The following is a 19703-nucleotide window of genomic DNA, read 5'->3' as shown; positions in this document are numbered from 1 at the left end:
TTTTTGCGCGTTACTCTTTCAGATATATCACACAAATGTGCCAGTAAAATTTTTAATAATGACATAAATGTCTGATCTTCAGGGTTCTAAATTCTTCTAAATGGCTCGTCATCAAAGAGTTGCTTTTTAAATGAGAGTCAAACGCTCTGTGATTTAATAAATTCATGGTACATTCTCGCACATAGTTCAACTTACGTAAAAGGATACTTACTTTGAAAGTAACGCTTTTCAAACCACCATTCGCAATAGGTTCGCGCGACCTGTTAGAAATACGTTCATTTCCGCAGTTGCCAGAGAGCGCGGATAACAGGCGACACCGCGCTTGCGCAGCTACCGTGGTGTAGGAAGCCCGTATGTACGTACATGTAAAAACATTGAAAGATCATACATTATGTCATAAAAGAAAGAAGACATCAGAGGATACTCCAAGAGCATCGGAATTTCATGAACCATACTAAAATGTGCACATTTAAAATTGATGGTAATGCTTTTCAAACTGCCATTCGGAATTTTCCCGCGACCTGGTAGAAACAGGTTCGTTTCTGCAATTGCTAGAGAGCGCCAGATGACAGGCGTCACCGCGCTTGCGCAGCTACCATGTCGTAGGGAGACCGGAAGTTCGTATGTGTAAAACATTAGAAGATCTTACATTATGTCATAAAAGAAACAAGACATCAGAGGACACTCCAAGAGCATTGGAATTTCTGATCCATACTAAAAAGTGCACATTCGTGTGTCCAGATTTCCAGTGAAGTAGGCCACGACCTGATATTAAGCTTTTCAATGTGGTTTTCAGGCTGTAAATTTTCTTGGAGTACCACTAATGTGTTATCTCACGTTTGGTTCTTTACTATGGCATAATGCCATAAGTGCTAGAAGTTGGAAACATTTAAAATATATTGTCTGCCTCAGCGGAAAAGATTAATAAAAGAAAATTTCTTTAGCAAGACGACAAAAATATCATTATTGTTCTGCAAGCCAATTAATGCTCGACTGTCAGAAAGGTGGAAATAAAATAAAATCTGCAACTAATAACACATTTTAGCCTCCCGTAATTATGTGAATGTTTTTTAATTCAGTTGATAGCTCCCAGCCACGGAAATCTGTTTTGTTTTCATTTGACGTGAGAGCAGTAAACGAAGAGGAAACAGCAAAATCACTAAATGTAAATACGGGTCATGTGGTGACTATCCACTTCCCCACTATAACTCAGACTGCTCTGCGCATCAGCCCTGTATCTACAATATTTCCAAACCGGGGCAATACCCCGCCACTCCCTCGAGCGTTTGAGATAGGTCGTCAAAAATTTTAAAAAATCTAATTTTCAAAAATATGTTCATTTTTTAGTGCACATCTTTCTGAAGAGTCTGATGCATGAAACATACGTGTTGGAGGAAATGTAAGACATGTTATTTGGTCGTAAGTGTGCCAAAGTGCAGTGCCTTGCCTCCTCACACAGCATTCTTCTGTCGCATGTCACTGTATTTCGCTCTGTGGAATTGAAACGTGTATATTTTGTAATGGATGCCATCAAAGCATATTCTGGACAGTGGAAATTAAAATGTCCTGTGGTGCCTCTCCTGCTTACAGTCGGCCGGTTTGATATCCTGCCCCCCTTTTTTTTTAAAAAAAAAAAAAACAAGAACTCTCAAGAACTCTTCAGAAAATTTGCACTCTTTATTGCCTATCAGCTAACAACTTGCTGTTTTGTGTGACATAAAATTAAATATAGGCTACATAAACCCAGTAAAGACATGAGACAAGCAAGGCAATACACATTTCTTCAATCCTTAGCTACTAGAATTTTATTCTCTCTAATATTGCTACAGTTTGACATGGCGTGCTTTCCTTTCTTTCACAGTTTGACATGGCGTGCTTTCCTTTCTGCGAAAGAATCTATTACCTTATCAAAGTTCGTCAAACGTTTTGTTACATGAAAAATCGAAAAATCGTTGTCTAGTACTGAAAAAGCTGTTAAAACAATAGGACCCAAGACTGGTGTGGTTTCCCAATCTGATTACGTCTATTTTGTCACTGTGTGCCAGATAAAACAAAATAGGCCTCTCTAATGCTACAATAATTGAACACACACCAAATAAACGAGACTGTTTTCGTACAAACGAGCTTTTTTGTAATGACAGAATATAATTCACAAAGCACCAATATCAAATGCCTGTTAGGCCTACTACAAGCAAAAAGCTTTACGTTAGGAAATAGTTTCACACTTCATTCACACGCTCCAGTTTCTCAAGCATGAGATCGAAAAGTAGTAGTACGAAATTTTTATACAAACTTGGAATCGTCATATTGTTTCATAATTTGTGTGATGTCCCCGTTTCTTCTCCATCTTCGTTCTAACAAACAGTCTTGTTAACACTAATTCTATAACTATTCCTGTCAATGTCAAAGCTTATTCACAGATTAACTTCACTAACTCTGCCAGAATCACTGGTTTAGTTCCCCGTGGTTATTCTCGGGGTAGGCATTGTTACAAGTTCGTACAACGCGATTTCCGCGCTTCTTTCAGAATATAACTTAAAACGGCTGCTAGCCGGGGACTGTACAACTGGCCCTTACTAGTATAGTGATCTGGCCAAAAATTTTCTGTCAAAATTTCATTTTCTTGGATACACCAAGAAGGTAATACGTAATCTTTCTTACCTGTTATTCGTTTATTTCGACTCCTGTAGTCTGAATCTATAGATTTCGCTAGTAATTATAACAACGCTCATCATTCGCAAAGCCAATCAACCACACAATCAGACAGTGGTTGGCATTCATCCATTCAGCATTAACTCCGCTCAGCTCGTATAGATCCCTTTGTCTATAGAAAAGTTTGTTTCTACATGCAACGAGGATTCCCCTGACAGAGACATCATGTACATTATGCACACATTCACAGATCAACTTACGATTCATTCAGAAATCAACTTAGAATGTGTTCAATAATGTTCGAAAACTGACAAGGATGTATTTCAAAGTCATATGAATAATCGATAGGCTAATGTGCGCTGGATGCTAGTCGCTTTGTGAAACAAGGTTTTTCCCCTCAAGAATATGAATTTGCCCCCCCCCCCTCCCCCTCCTAGATCTGGGCCTGCTGCGCATGCATGAATCTGGCAGCTTGGGTGCGCCAGTAAAATTTTTCCTGGTATCATCTAACGGCTTGCTGTGACTGCTTACACAGTCAACAGCCACATTTCTGTAGCCAGAAGTGGGAGAAGGTATTACTCATCTGCGCATGCGCATGCGCATGATCCCACTCGTAACTGCTAAACCGAACCTAATGTAAACAGTTGTGACGTCACACTCATCGGAGGCAATTTGTTGTTACGAAGCATTGCATAGTTTTCCTAAAGCCTTTGACATATTTTGCTGTTGGCAGACACTTGTATGAGCACTGTGTTTTGTTGCTGTATATTGCGCATTTCCTTTGCAATTTAAGTTTTATTTTTGTTTTTTCTCTCGTTCGTGTTTTATTGCTGCAGCATTATTCTGCAGTAGCAGGATACAGTAATATCCTTTGTTAGAGTATCGGTTCTTACCAGTCAAAATTACAAAAATTTAACTGAAAACAAAAACAATGAAAAATTCCCAGAATTCTAAAAAATTCCCGGGTTTTTCCCGGTTTTCTCCCGGATGAAAAAATTCCTGGGTTTTTCCCGGATCTCCTGGTTGTCCCAGGTCGTATACACCCTGACTTTTTTATGTGTGAAAACTTTGGACCACTTTTACAGCTGTTTTCTGTGAGAGACGTACCCTCTTTTGCACAAGCATGCAGCCAAAGTTCTGTCAATGTTTGGTTCCACGCATATTTGTGAGTGCTTTTTCTCCCTTTTAAAGCTTGCTAAAACTAAGAACCGTTCACTACTTAGCGATAAAAATTTGACTAATGCTTTGATGTTAGCAGTCTCCCGGAATATTGTACCAAACTTAGACAAAATCATTTCCTTGAAAAAGAAAAACATATAAAATGCTAATTGTCTTCTTTAAAAATGTTGACTGTACGAATTACACATCTTTTATAACCTTAATTCCATTTTTTTAATAAGTTTTCAAACTTGGTCAATTAAAATTATTGCGTACAAAACAGCAAACTAAGAATCCGATGTCTAAACTCTGAAAAAGGATACAAAAAGCTGTAGCATGAAGTACAGCAAAAAATATTTACTTGTAACTACTAACAGTAGAGTTTCATTCTTACAATCACTAACAGTAAGAATGAAACTCTATACCCCTTACGCAAAATTATTTCTAAAATAGAATATTTATGGCACTAGTTCATTTAAGAAATTGATATATTTTTCAGAAGATGCCTACTAGACATATGACGTGTGAGCATGTGCAATACTAATAGAATCAAACTGTGGGTCTGAAAACTACTAAGTTATTCTCAGACTTTTGTTTTGGATATTGTTTTCTAAGACTTTGCATAGTAATTATGCCACACAAACACTAATTGTTACCTAAACAGCAAATAATGGTTTGCTTGTTTTACCACTCATTGTCCACTTTTACAGAGCTGCACTTCCTCTGTTACTTTGTTTACGTTGGGCCTGAATGCAGGACAGTTCAGCGCAGAGTAGTGCTGTGTGGTCTCAAATTCTCCACAGCTATTTCTCTCACTCCTATGCCGGCACTAGCGACACACAGTCACATACGGGATGCTAAATTACACTGCCTTGCGCCCACGAAGTGGCGCAATTCTTGGATGAGCCTTCTTTAAGGTGTTCAGCCATCTGGATGCATTACGAATACACAATAGCTCTGGGAAAGCATTCATCCAAATGCTAACAAAGTTTTCAGTCTTGTTTATGTGCCTTTCAAATATTCAGTGGCTATACTATTTGGTGGGTTGTTACCTTTAGTCCTTAAATTATAAATATTAATAATAAGTGTGGTTGAAAGTGGACATCCTCGTCTGGACCCTTGGTTGATGTCTGCTGAGAATGAATTCACATAAGGGGATTGAACAGCACAGATTAAGTGCAATGGAATTCCCATATTTTCTGGTGCTTCCCATAATGAGTTTTGTTTCACATTGCCAAATGCCTTCTTATTATCTACAAACACATAAGTGGATAAATTACATTTCTTTTAATTATTTTGCTGAGTGAAGAAATACAATTTGAAACTTAGAATCAATAGTTTAGATAATTAAAAAAATATATATAATACCAGGAAAAGATCACAAAAATAACCCATTTCTACATTCAATCCATAATGAACTGTTGTAATGTACTATTTCACGTCCATATCTGGATAATAAGATACTTGCCAAAATATGTTACAACAAAATTAAATTTAATGCAGGTGACTCCTCACATCTCACAAAAACATCTATACACACGTCACTAAACTACAGGTTCTCCTTACAACTCCTTGAAACGAAGTATTAAGAAGCTGAGTGATTGATACAAAGATAATTTACTGAGTTTTATGGTATGAATTCAATTGATTAAATATTTGTGCCTAAGACTGCCTACATGTAATACAGAGTAAGATCTTCACTTTGGAAATTTATCTCTACAATTTAGAAACAGCCTACTAAAATTGTGGAAGAAATAGAATGATGAAGATTTATAACAGACCGCTACAGTCAACTTTCGCAAGAACAAAGAGCTTGATTTTACAAAGACTGTTAAAACTGGCAACGGGAACACTGTGAAGTCAAGAACTTTGTTTAGAAATAATTTGCAGCTAATTTCAAGTTCCAAACATCAAACATCAATAGATACCAAGAGCAACTTTTAATATATCAAATAAGAACTCACCACATCCTGAATTAGCCTTCTGTTGCCAGACAGTAACCTATAAACAAAATGTACAAGATCAGCTTATTTGAGGAACAGGTTATAGATCACAATAGCTCTGCTATTGATGTTTTTATACATCCTTATCTTCATTCCCATACTCAATCAAGTAACAGCACATAACTAAACAAGCTGGTTTCACACAACTACACTACAGGTTTCTGTACAACCCAAGTGCATTTCTCCACACAATACTTAATCAGTAAATACATATTTTACTGCATTAAAATATATTTTTTATTTACCAATTCAGCTAATCCCAGAATTAACTATACTGGACAAACAAAACTACACAGAGGAACTAAACAATGTTTCACCATATAGCCAGAGAGAATGGGTACAACACACAAAAAATGAACAAATTAATCAACAAAACAAAACAAGCAAATTAAGAGAGAACAAGCCAAGGATAAATTACCAGCTGCAACAAAAAGTTGAAAGTACATTCCCCCTGGCAGACACAAAACAAATTCTCACCAAACATTCCAAATCAGTGCCACACTGAACAGAAATAAAACAATGTACAAGTGAGCAGTGATAGTAATATAGAATCTTTCAATGCGTGTTGCAACATTGTGTTTGCTCAAATCTCATTTTTGTGTAAAAATTGTGTGGAAACAGGTGATAGTGAAGCATAAAAAGGCGTGGAAAAAATGTAAGTAATTTCCAAAAAAAAAAGTAATACTAAAGATGAATAATGGGACGAAAACTTAAGTACAGGTCATACACAACAACTACTGTCATAAAAGTACTTCAAAATTAAAAAGCCTTTAGGCAAATTCTTGAGACTACTTCAGATATGACGTGCTGTCAAATGATATAAAAAGCATAAAACCAAGCCAACCTACACAAATCCACTTTCAAATTACTGTAGTTTAAGTGAGCTGTCAAAACAATATAAAAATCCGTAAGTCATAGTTTTTAGTCATAAAATAGAAAAACAACAATAGGCTTTGTGTAATATTTTTACAGAAATAGATTGATATCCACAGAAGGCAGAGTTTAAAAACTTAAATTTATTTATACTGTTGGAAATACTGTTGAAGACTCATGCGAACACTTGCAAACAGAAATTCTGAAGCCAGATGTACGTAGAAAATAAACAATTCAATTTCCTTTTTTTAAAATAATACATTGACATTGGAAACTTGGAACACGAAAAAACTTAAATAGGGGCTGGGGAGTGCATTCCATTCTTCATTCATTTGTTTTATTTTTGTCCTTGAGATTAACCCAAGCATGTAACAGTATTTTCTTTTTTACCTATGAATAAATCCTTGAGCGTACATCTACAGAGACAGTCTCGTATTGAAGAACTGCATTATGAAGATGCTATAAAAAATTCAAACATAATTTGGGAACAAGTATTTCAGAAACTTAAATTTATTTACTTACTTATCATATCGTTACATCACAAAACAAATAATAGTAGTTATCTCAAACTACCATCTACTATCCAGGCCACAAATATGATCTATTGACCCGTCATCACAAAGAATTCTGTTGGATCGCCAGGGAAAGCTCTCTGAGGACATTCTTGAATTACATGGTGACAGCCTGTTTTTCAGTGCCACAGTCTCAACTTGGTAAAGTTATTTTCTTACACTTGTGCAAAGAGTAGGTACAGCTTCCAGTGTTGGCTCTTATTCAGTTAAGAACCGACCAGATTTTGTATGGCAATTCCATCCATTCCATTCATTAATCTCTTCATGGTGTGTCATATAGATTTTCCAGAGAAGGTTGTCTCGAGTTTTAGTTTTCTTAATAGATGTTGTCTGTAACTGAGTGTTCTATCAAGAGTGACCCCTAGATTATGTTTGAGCAATCTTCCTTCAAGGTGCAGACTGAGCTTTTTGCCGGCCGTCTTACTGTTAAATGTTGAGACTTCTGTTGCTTACAACCACATGTTTAATCTTTAATTACCCTGCACGTCCACTGGAAGGTGATACACAAGCAGCAAAATACTTGCAACCAGACAATCGTTGAGATATCCTGGTAAATGTTACCACACAATCAGAGAATGACCGAGTCGACAAATGGTTCTTCCGAGGGCTATCCCTCTGGAAAGCTATGACACTGAAAGAGTTTGTCAGTTGAATACTGAAAGCATTAGTGGAGCAAAATGCCAAGTGCTACATAAGATCTTAGTTGACAACACAATAACGGTCTCAAAACTATAGTACAAATACAGATTTCTAAATTACTATAGTCTGGCTGAAATAAGTTTATGACTACAGAATGGGGACACGTGTGAACAGATTGCCAGAAGACATGTACTCTGCCAAAATTCTGACACAGTTTCATTGCCATATTTATCTTTATAGAGTCAAGTATGCTGCAAGCATGATCACTCTGACACATACACTATGCAATCAAAAGTATCTGGACACCTGGCTAGAAATGACTCACAAGTTCACAGCAGCCTCCATCAGTAATGCTGGAATTCAATATGGTGTTGGCCCACCCTTAGCCTTGACGACAGCTTCCACTTCAGGTATATTTTCAATCAGGTGCTCGAAGGTTTATTGGGGAATGGCAGCCCATTCTTCATGGAGTGCTGCACCGAGGAGAGGTATCGATGTCAGTCGGTGAGACCCGGCATGAAGTCGGCGTTCCAAAACATCCCAGAGGTGTTCTATAGGATTCAGGTCAGGACTCTGTACAGGCCAGTCCATCATAGGGATGTTACTGTTGTGTAACCACTTCGCCACAGGCCACACATTACAAACAGGTGCTCGATCGTGTTGAAAGATGCAATCACTATCTCCAAATCGCTCTTCAACAGTGGGAAGCAAGAAGGTGCTTAAAACATCAATGTAGGCCTGTGCTGTGATAGTGCCATGTAAAACAACAAGGGATGCAAGCCCCCTCCACGAAAACACCACTGCCTCTGAATTTTACTGTTGGCACTACACACACTGGACGATGACATTCACCAGGCATTCTCGCCATACCCACACCCTGCCATCGGATCGTCACATTGTGTACCGTGATTTGTCACTCCACACAACATTTTTCCACTAATCAATCGTCCAATGTTTATGCTCCTTACACCAAGCGATATGTCATTTGGCATTTACCAACATGATGTGTGGCTTATGAGCACCCGCTCAACCATGAAATCCATGTTTCCTTGCCTTCTGTCTAACTGTCATAGTACTTGCAGTGGATCCTGATGCAGTTTGGAAGTGCTCTGTGATGGTCTGGATAGACGTCTGCCTATTACAAATGGCTCTGAGCGCTATGGGACTTAACATCTCAGGTCATCAGTCCCCTACAACTTAGAACTACACACAGCCATGCCCGAAGCAGGATTCGAACCTGCGATCGTAGCAGTCGCGCGGTTCCAGACTGAAGTGCCTAGAACCACTCGGTCACAACGGCCGGTGCCTATTACACATTACGACCCTCTTCAATTGTCGGCTGTCTCTGTCAGTCAACATACGTCGGCCTGTACACTTTTGTGCTATATGTGTCTGTTCACGTTTCCACTTCACTATCACATCAGAAACAGTGTACAAAACATTGTACAAAATCTGACAGCCCTAAATTGCTTTAAAATTCCAAATGACCACAGACAAATAAGATGCATTCGTCATGCAGTAAGTCACAAACGATGACTATGAAAATTGATAAATTTTCAGTTTCTCGCCTTAAATAACTATCACAAAAAATTAAAGATTATAATCAGTTGGTTTTATTAAACTGAAAAATAACTGAAGACAACTGAGCACAGAATAATGATGGCAGCAAACATACTTTTTATCTTTGCACTTATTTTACATAAATCGCAGATATAAACATCGAAATTGCACTCTCAACACCCTCCTCAATTCAATGACTTTACATTTAACATTAACAAAAATTCAGATAAACCCAACAAGTTTCTCCAAGCGATGAATCTAGGAGCTGATAAACCTTTGGTAAAGATGTCTGCAATCTGGTTCTCTGAATGTACATTCTCGGCATTGATTATTTTGCAGTGGTGCAGCTGATGGGCAAAGTTATATTAACATTATTGTTCCTCAACTGACAGTTTTCCCATTTCTTCAGTAACCATATACACAATTGATTATCCTCAAATATACGAACTAGTGGCTGGAGTGGAATTTGAATGACGTCCAGCAAGTATTTAAACCAGTATATATATGTCTGCCCAAACTCTTTGCCTTTACAAATGTCTGCTTGTGTCTGTGTATGTGCAGATGGATGTATGTGTGTGTGCGAGTGTATACCCCTTTTTTCCCCCTAAGGTAAGTCTTTCTGCTCCCGGGATTGGAATGACTCCTTACCCTCTCCCTTAAAACCCACATCCTTTCGTCTTTCCCTCTCCTTCCCTCTTTCCTGATGAGGCAACAGTTTGTTGCGAAAGCTTGAATTTTGTGTGTATGTATATGTCTGTTTGTGTTTCTATCGACCTGCCAGCGCTTTCGTATGGTAAGTCACATCATCTTTGTTTTTTTATATAAGTGATAGCGGGTGGACATATGACGAATTCCGATGAGTTAATATTGTTAAAAAAATGTGTATTCCAATTGTACATTAAAAGGTGTAAATGAAAACTGATCGAGATAGAAAAGTTTGTTCGTACATTAATGAGGACCATAGCCAACTTCATAATTCCGCGAAGTGCCAAGAATCCTGAATCAAGAGGATCGAAGCAGACAAGAATAATTTATGTGGGCAGAAGAGGGGCAATGCGGAACCAGTATTGTCATACCAAGCTCTGTGCACAGTGGCAGTAACAAGTAAAAGAAGTACGTAAAGTTAAATGCTGAATACATCCACTGAATATTGAGGGTATGTTGATATTAATGCTAGTTAAAGTTAACTCAGGATATGTGTACCTTCCAATTTCTTTCAATTATTCTTTCAAAATTTCCCTTTTAATTATTTAGGCAGCAAATTTTAATATCACATTTTAGTGCCCCCCTCCTGCCACTATTCACGGAGCTAAATATTTTGCCCCTGTAGAAGACAAAGCAACACTAGTCTGTATCTTCTGTATCTTCATTGCCCAACAGAGTATTTCCAAACAACTAACAGACAACCAGAGGTAAATCTTGCATATTCCTTTTTATTCCAGTTTGTATCAGCATAGGCTAGAAGAGCTTCTTGATCCCATTTCTGATAACGTAGTTTCATGTTGATGGTTCCTTTGATGCATCTCAAAACTCTTTTCAAGCATACCCAGAGTTCTTCCAATGGACTGTTTTGGTATCTGCTTAAGAAATTGACTACAGCACACAAATCAGACCTTGTTGCTGTCATTGCATACATCAAGCATCCAATGAACCCTCTGCATGACTTGTCAATTCTTTATCCTTCCTTAATTTCCAGTTTAACATCCATAGGTGTTTTGACTGGGTTACAATCTTGCATGTTGAATCACTGTAGCAAACTTCAAATATGATGTTTGGCTCAGATACATTTCTTCTTTGTTGCTTAAATCTTGATTCCCAAGTATGATTGCGGCTCTCCTAGTTCTCTTATTGTTAACTTCTTCTTTAACTTAAATTTCGCTCTGTCCATTTGCTCTGTATTATTTTCTGCCATCAGAATGTCTTCAACGAAGAGCACAATGTAAATGACAACCTCCTTTAAAATCATATAGTAAACACATTTATCTGCTTCTGATTGAGCGAATCTTACAGAGATAAGAAACATATGAATAGAATGATTCCACACTAGTGGTGCTTGCTTGAAGCTGTATAAAGACTTCTGTAACCTGCAAACCAAACCAGTTGAGCCTTTCTTCAGCTCTTCAGGAATAATATGTATATTTCCTCCTCAAGTAATCCATGAAGAAAAGTACTGGCAACATCTAGTTGTTTCACAATCAGTCCTTGTTGTACTACAATAACTAGCATTATTCTAATAGTTTTAAGCCAAGTCACTGGTGCATACACTTCCTTGTAGTCAAATCCTTTTGTCTGTTATAGACTCAGTTTCATCCAGTATACCTTTATATCAGTATTCCTTATCTTCACGAATAGCAAGTTCCTTGTAACTTTTCAGTACATCATTGACAAATGATGCAGCATTCAATGCAAGAACATCATAGTCATCTAAATATTTATGTTTCCTCTTCCTGTTCTAATGTCAAGCAGCTTCACTTTCAGTTTACTCTTCATCACTGGTCAATTCTGGTATGGGAATTCTTTCATTACCCCCCTCACTTGATTTAACATCATCTTCTGTGAACACTCCTTCATTAACATCTTTCTGTTTCTTCTCTGATGATTCCTGTACAGATTCTGGAACCCAGCCCTCAACTGGTATACGTTCAAAGTCAAACCTTCCTTCATATAAAACAATGTTCCTTCCTGTGACAATTTTTCCTTCCTCTGGACACCAAAGTCTGTAGCCATTAAGACAGTAGCCAGTGAAGTAGCATTTCAAAGATTTGTTGTCAAACTTCCCTGTTCTCAATCCCTTTGGTACCAGTACATAAGCAATACATATACAAACTCTCTGCTTACTCAAGTTAGGTTTCTTGTTGTAGCACAAAGCTGCAGGAACCTTTTCTTCCAAAGCCGCAGTAGGACTTCTGTTTAGTAGGTATACAGCAGTGCGAGCAGTTTCTGACCAGAAAGTCTTACTCAATTTACACCAAAGTATCAACTAGAGAGCTTTCTCAATAAGAGTTCTGTTCATTTGCTACAAGATGCCATTTTGCTGAGAATATCTGATTGTGAACTCAAACTGTATTTCTTGTCCTTCAAAAAATTGCTTCAACTCATTCGACATGTATTCACAACCATTGTCACTCTGCCATCTGCTGATCTTCAAGTTGAAATGAGCTGAAGCCATGGTGTGAAACATCTTCAGATAGCAAGTTACCTCTGAATTCGATTCCAGGGCACAGGCCGCTGGGAAATGTGTAAAGTCATTGATAAATGTGAGAACATACTTCTTCCTGTTGAACAATTCTGGTGAGACTGGCCCACACAGGTCACTATGGATCCACTCAAGAGGTCTGATGGCATGTTTCCTAGTGTGATTGTATGGCGGCTGTGATTATTTTCCTTCAACACAATCTGAGCATCATTCTGCAGGGATTGTTGATGTGTACAACTCCATAACATCAACTTGCGACTGAAGGCGTTTAAGCTATCGTAACTCAAATAGCCTAACTTACAGTGCAACAGTTTCACATTAGTTTCAGTTGTAGCAGCTGACAAGGCATTATGTTGCAAAAAATTTACTACATTTAGCTGAGATTCATTCCTATTTGCAATGGAAATGTTTTCTTTTCCCTTTCTAATTAAACCTTAAGGTTTTTCAAACAAGATACTAAAACCATGCATTTCCAGTTTTCTAAATGAGAGCAAATTATAATTAAGATCAGGCACAGATAATACATCTCTGATCATTATCTGAATTTCCTTTCATCTTACAACACTAGTGACTTTAATTTCCCCTTTTACTTTAGCCTCAAGAAAAATGCCTGACTTAGCTACTTTAACTTTTAATTGGTTGATCCAATTTCTTTAAATTAGTGAGAGAAATCTTACTGTTAATCTAGTGTACCGTTGCTCCAGAGTCCAAGAAACAACCTGTGTTGTTCACTAGTTGACCTTCACTTGATGCTGCAAAATAAAAACTATCTTCCTCCATGACATTAGCCACAACCACTGAATTTCTGATTCCTGAGTTCTTGTTTGGTAACTTAACTCTGCAGTTAGCCCTTTTGCAACCAGGCTTTCCACAATGAAGGTAAGTATAAAGCTGAAAGGCTTCCCTGAAGTTCCCTGCAGATTTATTGTTTTACAGATGTCTGCTGAACCTTTTTTCTGATACTGTTAAGTCTGAAAAGCTGTACGAGGCAGTATATCTTCATTTTTGTTTTTTGTCGATGATGTCCTTCCATTTCAACTCTTCTTCCGCAGCCAATTTTTCATGAGGCTCAGTGTCAAGTCTTTCATTGACAGCATTTCGACTGCAGTGACTGCTATGTTGTATTCTGTAGGCATAGTTAAAAAGGAGATGGCATATGATGTAGGCTTCTTCGACAGTAGTTCCAGTCAAATGTAAAACTCAAATCAATTTATCAAACTTAAGAAAGTGATTAACTAGCATATCATTTATTGCATCAAACTTCATAGTTAAAAACTGTTTTCTCAATGGAAGTTGACTAGCAATTCCTTTTCTCTCAAATGCATTCACAGAGATGTCCATAATACAAAAGAGGTTACCTTATCTTTCATACATTCCAAGTGACTGTCGGCAATGTGTTGAATAAGATGAGACTTACATTTCCAATCTTGTTTAACCAATTCAGCCACTTATGTTCCCCTTGCAACACAGTGGACATCTGCCTCTCCATCCACAAATTCCACCTTTGTGAGATAATTCGCTTGCACAAATGGTAAAAGTTCCAGTTCCTCAATTGTTGAAATTTGTCCCATCAAATAACGGAATACGGTATTTTTCCACTTCAGTTGCGATCTCAAAAAAACTTTACATGAGCATTCATCTGTGGCCAGGTATTTTACTACAAATTCCGGCCCATAACCTGATAAATTTTCAGTTTCTCGTCCTTGAATATAGCGTGAAGATTGCATAAAAGACAAAACAGAAACACGAGATTAAGTGTAACAAGAAAAGTAGCTATCCTCTTGTTTAAATAACATTTTCAAATAAGTCAAAAAGACTTTTTCACAGAAATCCAACTGTTCATTCAAAAGATGTGACATTATTCTTGTAGTGCCGAAAAATGCAACTGTTCTAAAATATTCAGAAGTAATACTTTAGAAGTGGTGTGCATAATTTCACGATTATTCATGATATTCCCTGAATGTTTACTATTAGTAAGGTGTTGTTTGAAAACTGTTTTACTACGTGACACACCAGACACATATTCCTTGAAACATATTTAAAAGTTACAGTCAGTCAGGTCAAAATATATTTTCCACGGTCACTGCAGGTTCATGTATTACACCTGATATACAGTAAAGTGTAGGGAAGCATATTTGTGGTTGAAAAGATGAAGTTATTTAAAGAATAGGATAGCTGCTTTTCTAGTTACACTTCATCTCATGTTTTATTTTGTCTTTTATGAAATCTCCACAGCAAAGTCAATTTTCACTTCTTAATGGTAAAATGACAATGAATCTTACAAAAGTACTTGGTTATTTTAGAGGTGATTATCTCTTATACATAAATGATGCATGTTTATTAAAATTTATCACCATATCAATGATGGTTAGCTTTTTATTCCATATTTATAAGTTTCTTAATGCAATTTCATACATGGACATTACTTTTTGAGAAAAAAATTTTTCCTGGTTTCCAATTTTGGTTTCAGCTTAGTTTTAGTCAACTGGTCTTTTCATTACAAACATCGACCAAAGTCTTGCTGTTGACTACAAAATTTTAGCACACTGGAGCCACTTCTGTTAGCAACGCTATTATTTTTCAACTTTGGCAGTGAGTATCAACCACTGCTGTCAAGGCAGCACACAGCATCCTTGAATACATTTTCGACAACGGACAACCCCTTCAACCATGATATTCTTAAAGAAACGGTGTCCTCAGACATGCTTATCAATGCCACGAGTTGGCTCTCATATACCACGAAGCTTCTAATGTTCCATATTATGTTGAAATATTTTTAACAAACAAATTACACTAATGTGAACACTGGTGTATTTAATACAGAAGTATTTTTACATCTTATTCAATTCCGAATATATAATATCACTTAAAAGCAGTTGCTATGGAAACATCGCCTTCATAATGCAAACTATTGTTCCCAATGGCGTTCTGAGTTGCAGTTTAACCTGTAACATTGGCTTCATATTTCATGTTTAAAAAACTGGTTTTAATACATACAATATTCATGGGATGTTAAAATTCCTATTTTTTTAGGAATCTCAATACATTCGTAAAAATGTAGGTTCAAATCTTAACATACAACACGTAAATTGCTTCTCATTGGTTGACATAGATGTGATGTGGCTTATGCACACCCTCTTTCACTCTATTTAACCCATGGTTGTTTAACCATCAGCAGTAGTTTTGTGACTGGGGTCAGCACAGCTGTTCCAGTAATCATCATCATCATCATCATCATCATCATCATCATCTGGATGGGTAATGATACATCATTTTAACCTATATTTTTTTCAGGTTTTCTGACTTCCATAGGTAAATCAGCACTTTTAATTTTTATCTTTACAGTGTACTACCTGAAGATGGTCAACTACTAGTGATTGAAACTGGTCATATTTTTAATAAATGACTGTGCAATTGAGACTGTTTTTTTACCATTTTTACTTAACTGAGTGATCACTGTTTAATCCCAATAATGTTGTATAGTTCTTTCTTATCTTCATGCATCTGTCACTTCAGTTTTTCCAGCATTTCTGTAACATTTCCCTACGAGTCAAACAAACCTGTCAACATTTGTACTGCCTTCTTTGTAAACAAAGACAAGTCAATACAACTTTAATCACCACCTAAAAAATTAAGTTACATAACTAATTTCTTGTTTGTTTGGAGGCACATGTCTGTAGTTCTTGGTACACAGCTATGTCGTTTCATCACAGCATCTATCTGAGTAACTAAACCCAAATGGTGCATTAAATTGATGTGGAGTTGGGATACGCCATTTTGTTTTGGCTCCTCTTGCAAGTTGCTATGGTACAACGGAGAACAATTTTCAGTGTGTACCTGGAATGTAGATATATACTTGCAAATATACAAAAAAATTAATTATGTAACTTTCCAACTTTTAGGGAGTGGTAATTAAAATTTTATGAGTGCCACTCAATATCATATTATTCTGTTTAGCAAAGGATCCACATCTGCTGAGCGATATTCTAGGATGGGTTCCACCTTTGTAGGCTGACAGTATTTTACCACTGTCCTACAAGTGAACAGAAGTGCTCCATATGCTTTACCAACAATCGAGCCTATGGGATCACTGGATGTTGCATCCGTACTAATGATTACACCCAGATATTTGTATAAGTTAAATGACTTAACTTTGGACCAATTAATATTGTAGTTGTAGGACGTAACCTTTGTACATTTTGTTAAGAGCACATATTTACATGTCTGGACATTTAAAGCAAGTTGTTAATCTTTGGACCACTCTAATATTTTATCAACATCTAACTGGTTATTTGTGCAGCTGTATTCAAGTATCACTTCATAATAGATAACTGCATCATCAACCAGAAAGTCTGGAGGTCATATTAATATGTCCGCCATGTTATTAATATATAACATAGAAAGCAAGAGTCCCAATACACTCCCTCGGGACACACCTGGAATAACTTTTACATCAGTCTATGACTATCCAGCAAAGGTAAATAGCCACATCCTCCCTACCAAAAAAATCCTCAAGCAGTCACAAAGTTCGCTTAATACCCTATAAGATCAAACTTTCAATAATATGCATAGGTGTAGTACTGAGTCAGATGCTTCTACCTGATTGCTCAGATTTATGACTTTCGATGACATTTAAGAAAATCACAATTTCGGTTTCGCATCACCAACGTTCTCAGAATCAATGTTGTTTGACATGCAGGAAGTCGCTCTCTTTAAGATATCTCATAATATTTGAGTTTGAATATATTCTAAGATTTTACAACAGATTTATGTCAATAATACTGGATGATAGTTTTGTGGCTCATTTCTGTTATCTTTCTTGTAGATGCACATCATCTGTGCTTTCTTCTTGTTCAGTTTTACAAGTTTCTTAATGCCACAGTCATTAATATTTATATCACTGATCTTTGCAGAAGTGCAGTACTCCAGTATCTTCCTTTGTAAAGGAACATCTGAAATTTGAATTCAGCATTTCTACTTTTGCTTTGTTGTTCTCAATTTCAGTTCCTGCATCTTTCATGACTGTCTGTTTGGCATCTCTGTATGTGAAGCTTGAAGTTTTGTTTTACACCTCTTATGCAGTCTGGTGATGCTGAGGGACTTAGATTAGGAAATGAGACACTTAAAGTAGTAAAGGAGTTTTGCTATTTGGGGAGCAAAGTAACAGATGATGGCCGAAGGAGAGAGGATATAAAATGTAGACTGGCAATGAGAAGGAAAGTGTTTCTGAAGAAAAGAAATTTGTTAACATCGAGTATAGATTTAAGTATCAGGAAGTCGTTTCTGAAAGTATTTGTATGGAGTGTAGCCATGTATGGAAGTGAAACATGGGCGATAAATAGTTTGGACAAGAAGAGAATAGAAGCTTTCAAAATGTGGTGCTACAGAAGAATGCTGAAGATTAAATGGGTAGATCACATAACTAATGAGGAAGTATTGAATAGAATTGGGGAGAAGAGGAGTTTGTGGCACAACTTGACAAGAAGAAGGAACCGGTTGGAAGGACATGTCCTGAGGCATCAGGGGATCACAAACTTAGCACTGGAGGGCAGCGTGGAGGGTAAAAATTGTAGAGGGAGACCAAGAGATGAATACACTAAGCAGATTCAGAAGGATGTAGGTTGCAGTAAGTACTGGGAGATGAAGAAGCTTGCACAGGATAGAGTAGCATGGAGAGCTGCATCAAACCAGTCTCAGGACTGAAGACCACAACAACAACAACATGCAGTAGCCATTATTTCTTTAGAAGTTTCTTTACAATTACTGTATGTCATGGATGGTCCCTCCCACCACGAACTGTCCTACTAGACACGTAGCTCGGTCAACTGTTCTTCTAAACTTGAGCCATTTCCTCAGTATATTTGCATCCAGAGCTAAATGTATCAAGTTCCTCCTTGAGATACTCTCTTTCTACCTAGTTTACTGAATGCAGAGTCACGCAAGGAGATTTCAAATGGTCGAACTACTCTCACGATCCCTGCAGCAAATAGTCAAATCCTTGGAAGGCAAAATAAAAAATGGAAAATAACCGAACCATACATGTTTTGATGATGACATGATACTGTTTGCATCTAGTGCAGAAAAAATTTTGGCAAGAAATGGAAGACATGAAAGTAACCTGGAAATAAATTACAAGGAGACTAAAAGATTTTACAATCAACATACTGAAAAGAAATTAGTACAAATCAAAAATGATGTCACAGAACCAACTGTTTTTGTTGTCAAATTAGTAAAAGACAAACAAATGGACAATAAAAAAGATATAAACAAAAGAGTGGAGTGCTCTTGGTAAACTAAATATAGTTTAAAAAACCATATCTAGGACTTATAATGCGAAACTCATTCGAAAACTAAGAGCTGCTCAGTGAGCAATTGAGAAATACATGTTGGGTATTATTAGGCGAATGGAGGGTAGATGGAACAAGGAAGTTCTTCATTGGATTCCAAGCAGTAGGAAAAGACAGAAAATCAAAGATGGGTAGATGATGTGCAAGAGTGATACAGATATGTACAGCAGAAGACAATAATGCATGGAAAAGTCTAGATGAGGTCTTTATCCAGCAATGGATGTCAAATGGTTGTTGTTGTTGTTGGTGGTGGTGGTGGTGGTGCTGTGAGTGCTTACTACTTGTTACAATGTTGCTATTTCTATGATTAAGTGCTGGAAATGGTGTGTGCCATCAGTTAAGTTTAACATTTTAACTCTGTGGGTTGCATACCAAAACATGTTTAATTCTTAATATTACATATTGTTAAAAAGTAGAGAAAATTCGTTTCTCCAGATATTTTTACTCACATTAGTGAAAGAAAACTTATTTTACAACATATTTTGATGTCTTTGCTATTTTTCTACATACTATGCATAGAAATCTGAACATTTGTTGTAGCACTTCTCTATGCCTTCAGCATACTTGCATGCTGCATAGTTGCTGAACAAGGCACTAACATCGTGTTTCAGTTTGTTGTCATTTCCACAGCATTTTTCACAAAAAAAGAAGTTTGACTTTGGGAAACACAGGGGGATCACTCAGGGCCAAATCCAGTCTATAA

The 19703-nt window shown here is 37.0% G+C and overlaps 1 protein-coding gene across 1 annotated transcript in view; it reads right to left on the bottom strand.

Annotated features, from left to right (window-relative positions):
- Positions 1-19703, bottom strand: part of LOC126262367 (rho-associated protein kinase 2) — a 248922-nt gene that overhangs the window by 177026 nt on the left and 52193 nt on the right. The window contains 2 exon segments of the mRNA XM_049958953.1: positions 11993-12010; positions 16038-16098. Of these exon segments, the coding sequence (XP_049814910.1) occupies positions 11993-12010; positions 16038-16098 (79 nt within the window).

The sequence above is a fragment of the Schistocerca nitens genome, chromosome 6, assembly GCF_023898315.1.
Source record: "Schistocerca nitens isolate TAMUIC-IGC-003100 chromosome 6, iqSchNite1.1, whole genome shotgun sequence".
NCBI classification, from domain to species: domain Eukaryota; kingdom Metazoa; phylum Arthropoda; class Insecta; order Orthoptera; family Acrididae; genus Schistocerca; species Schistocerca nitens.
Note: the sequence above shows the minus strand (reverse complement) of the source record. Positions and strands in the feature narration are given on the sequence as shown.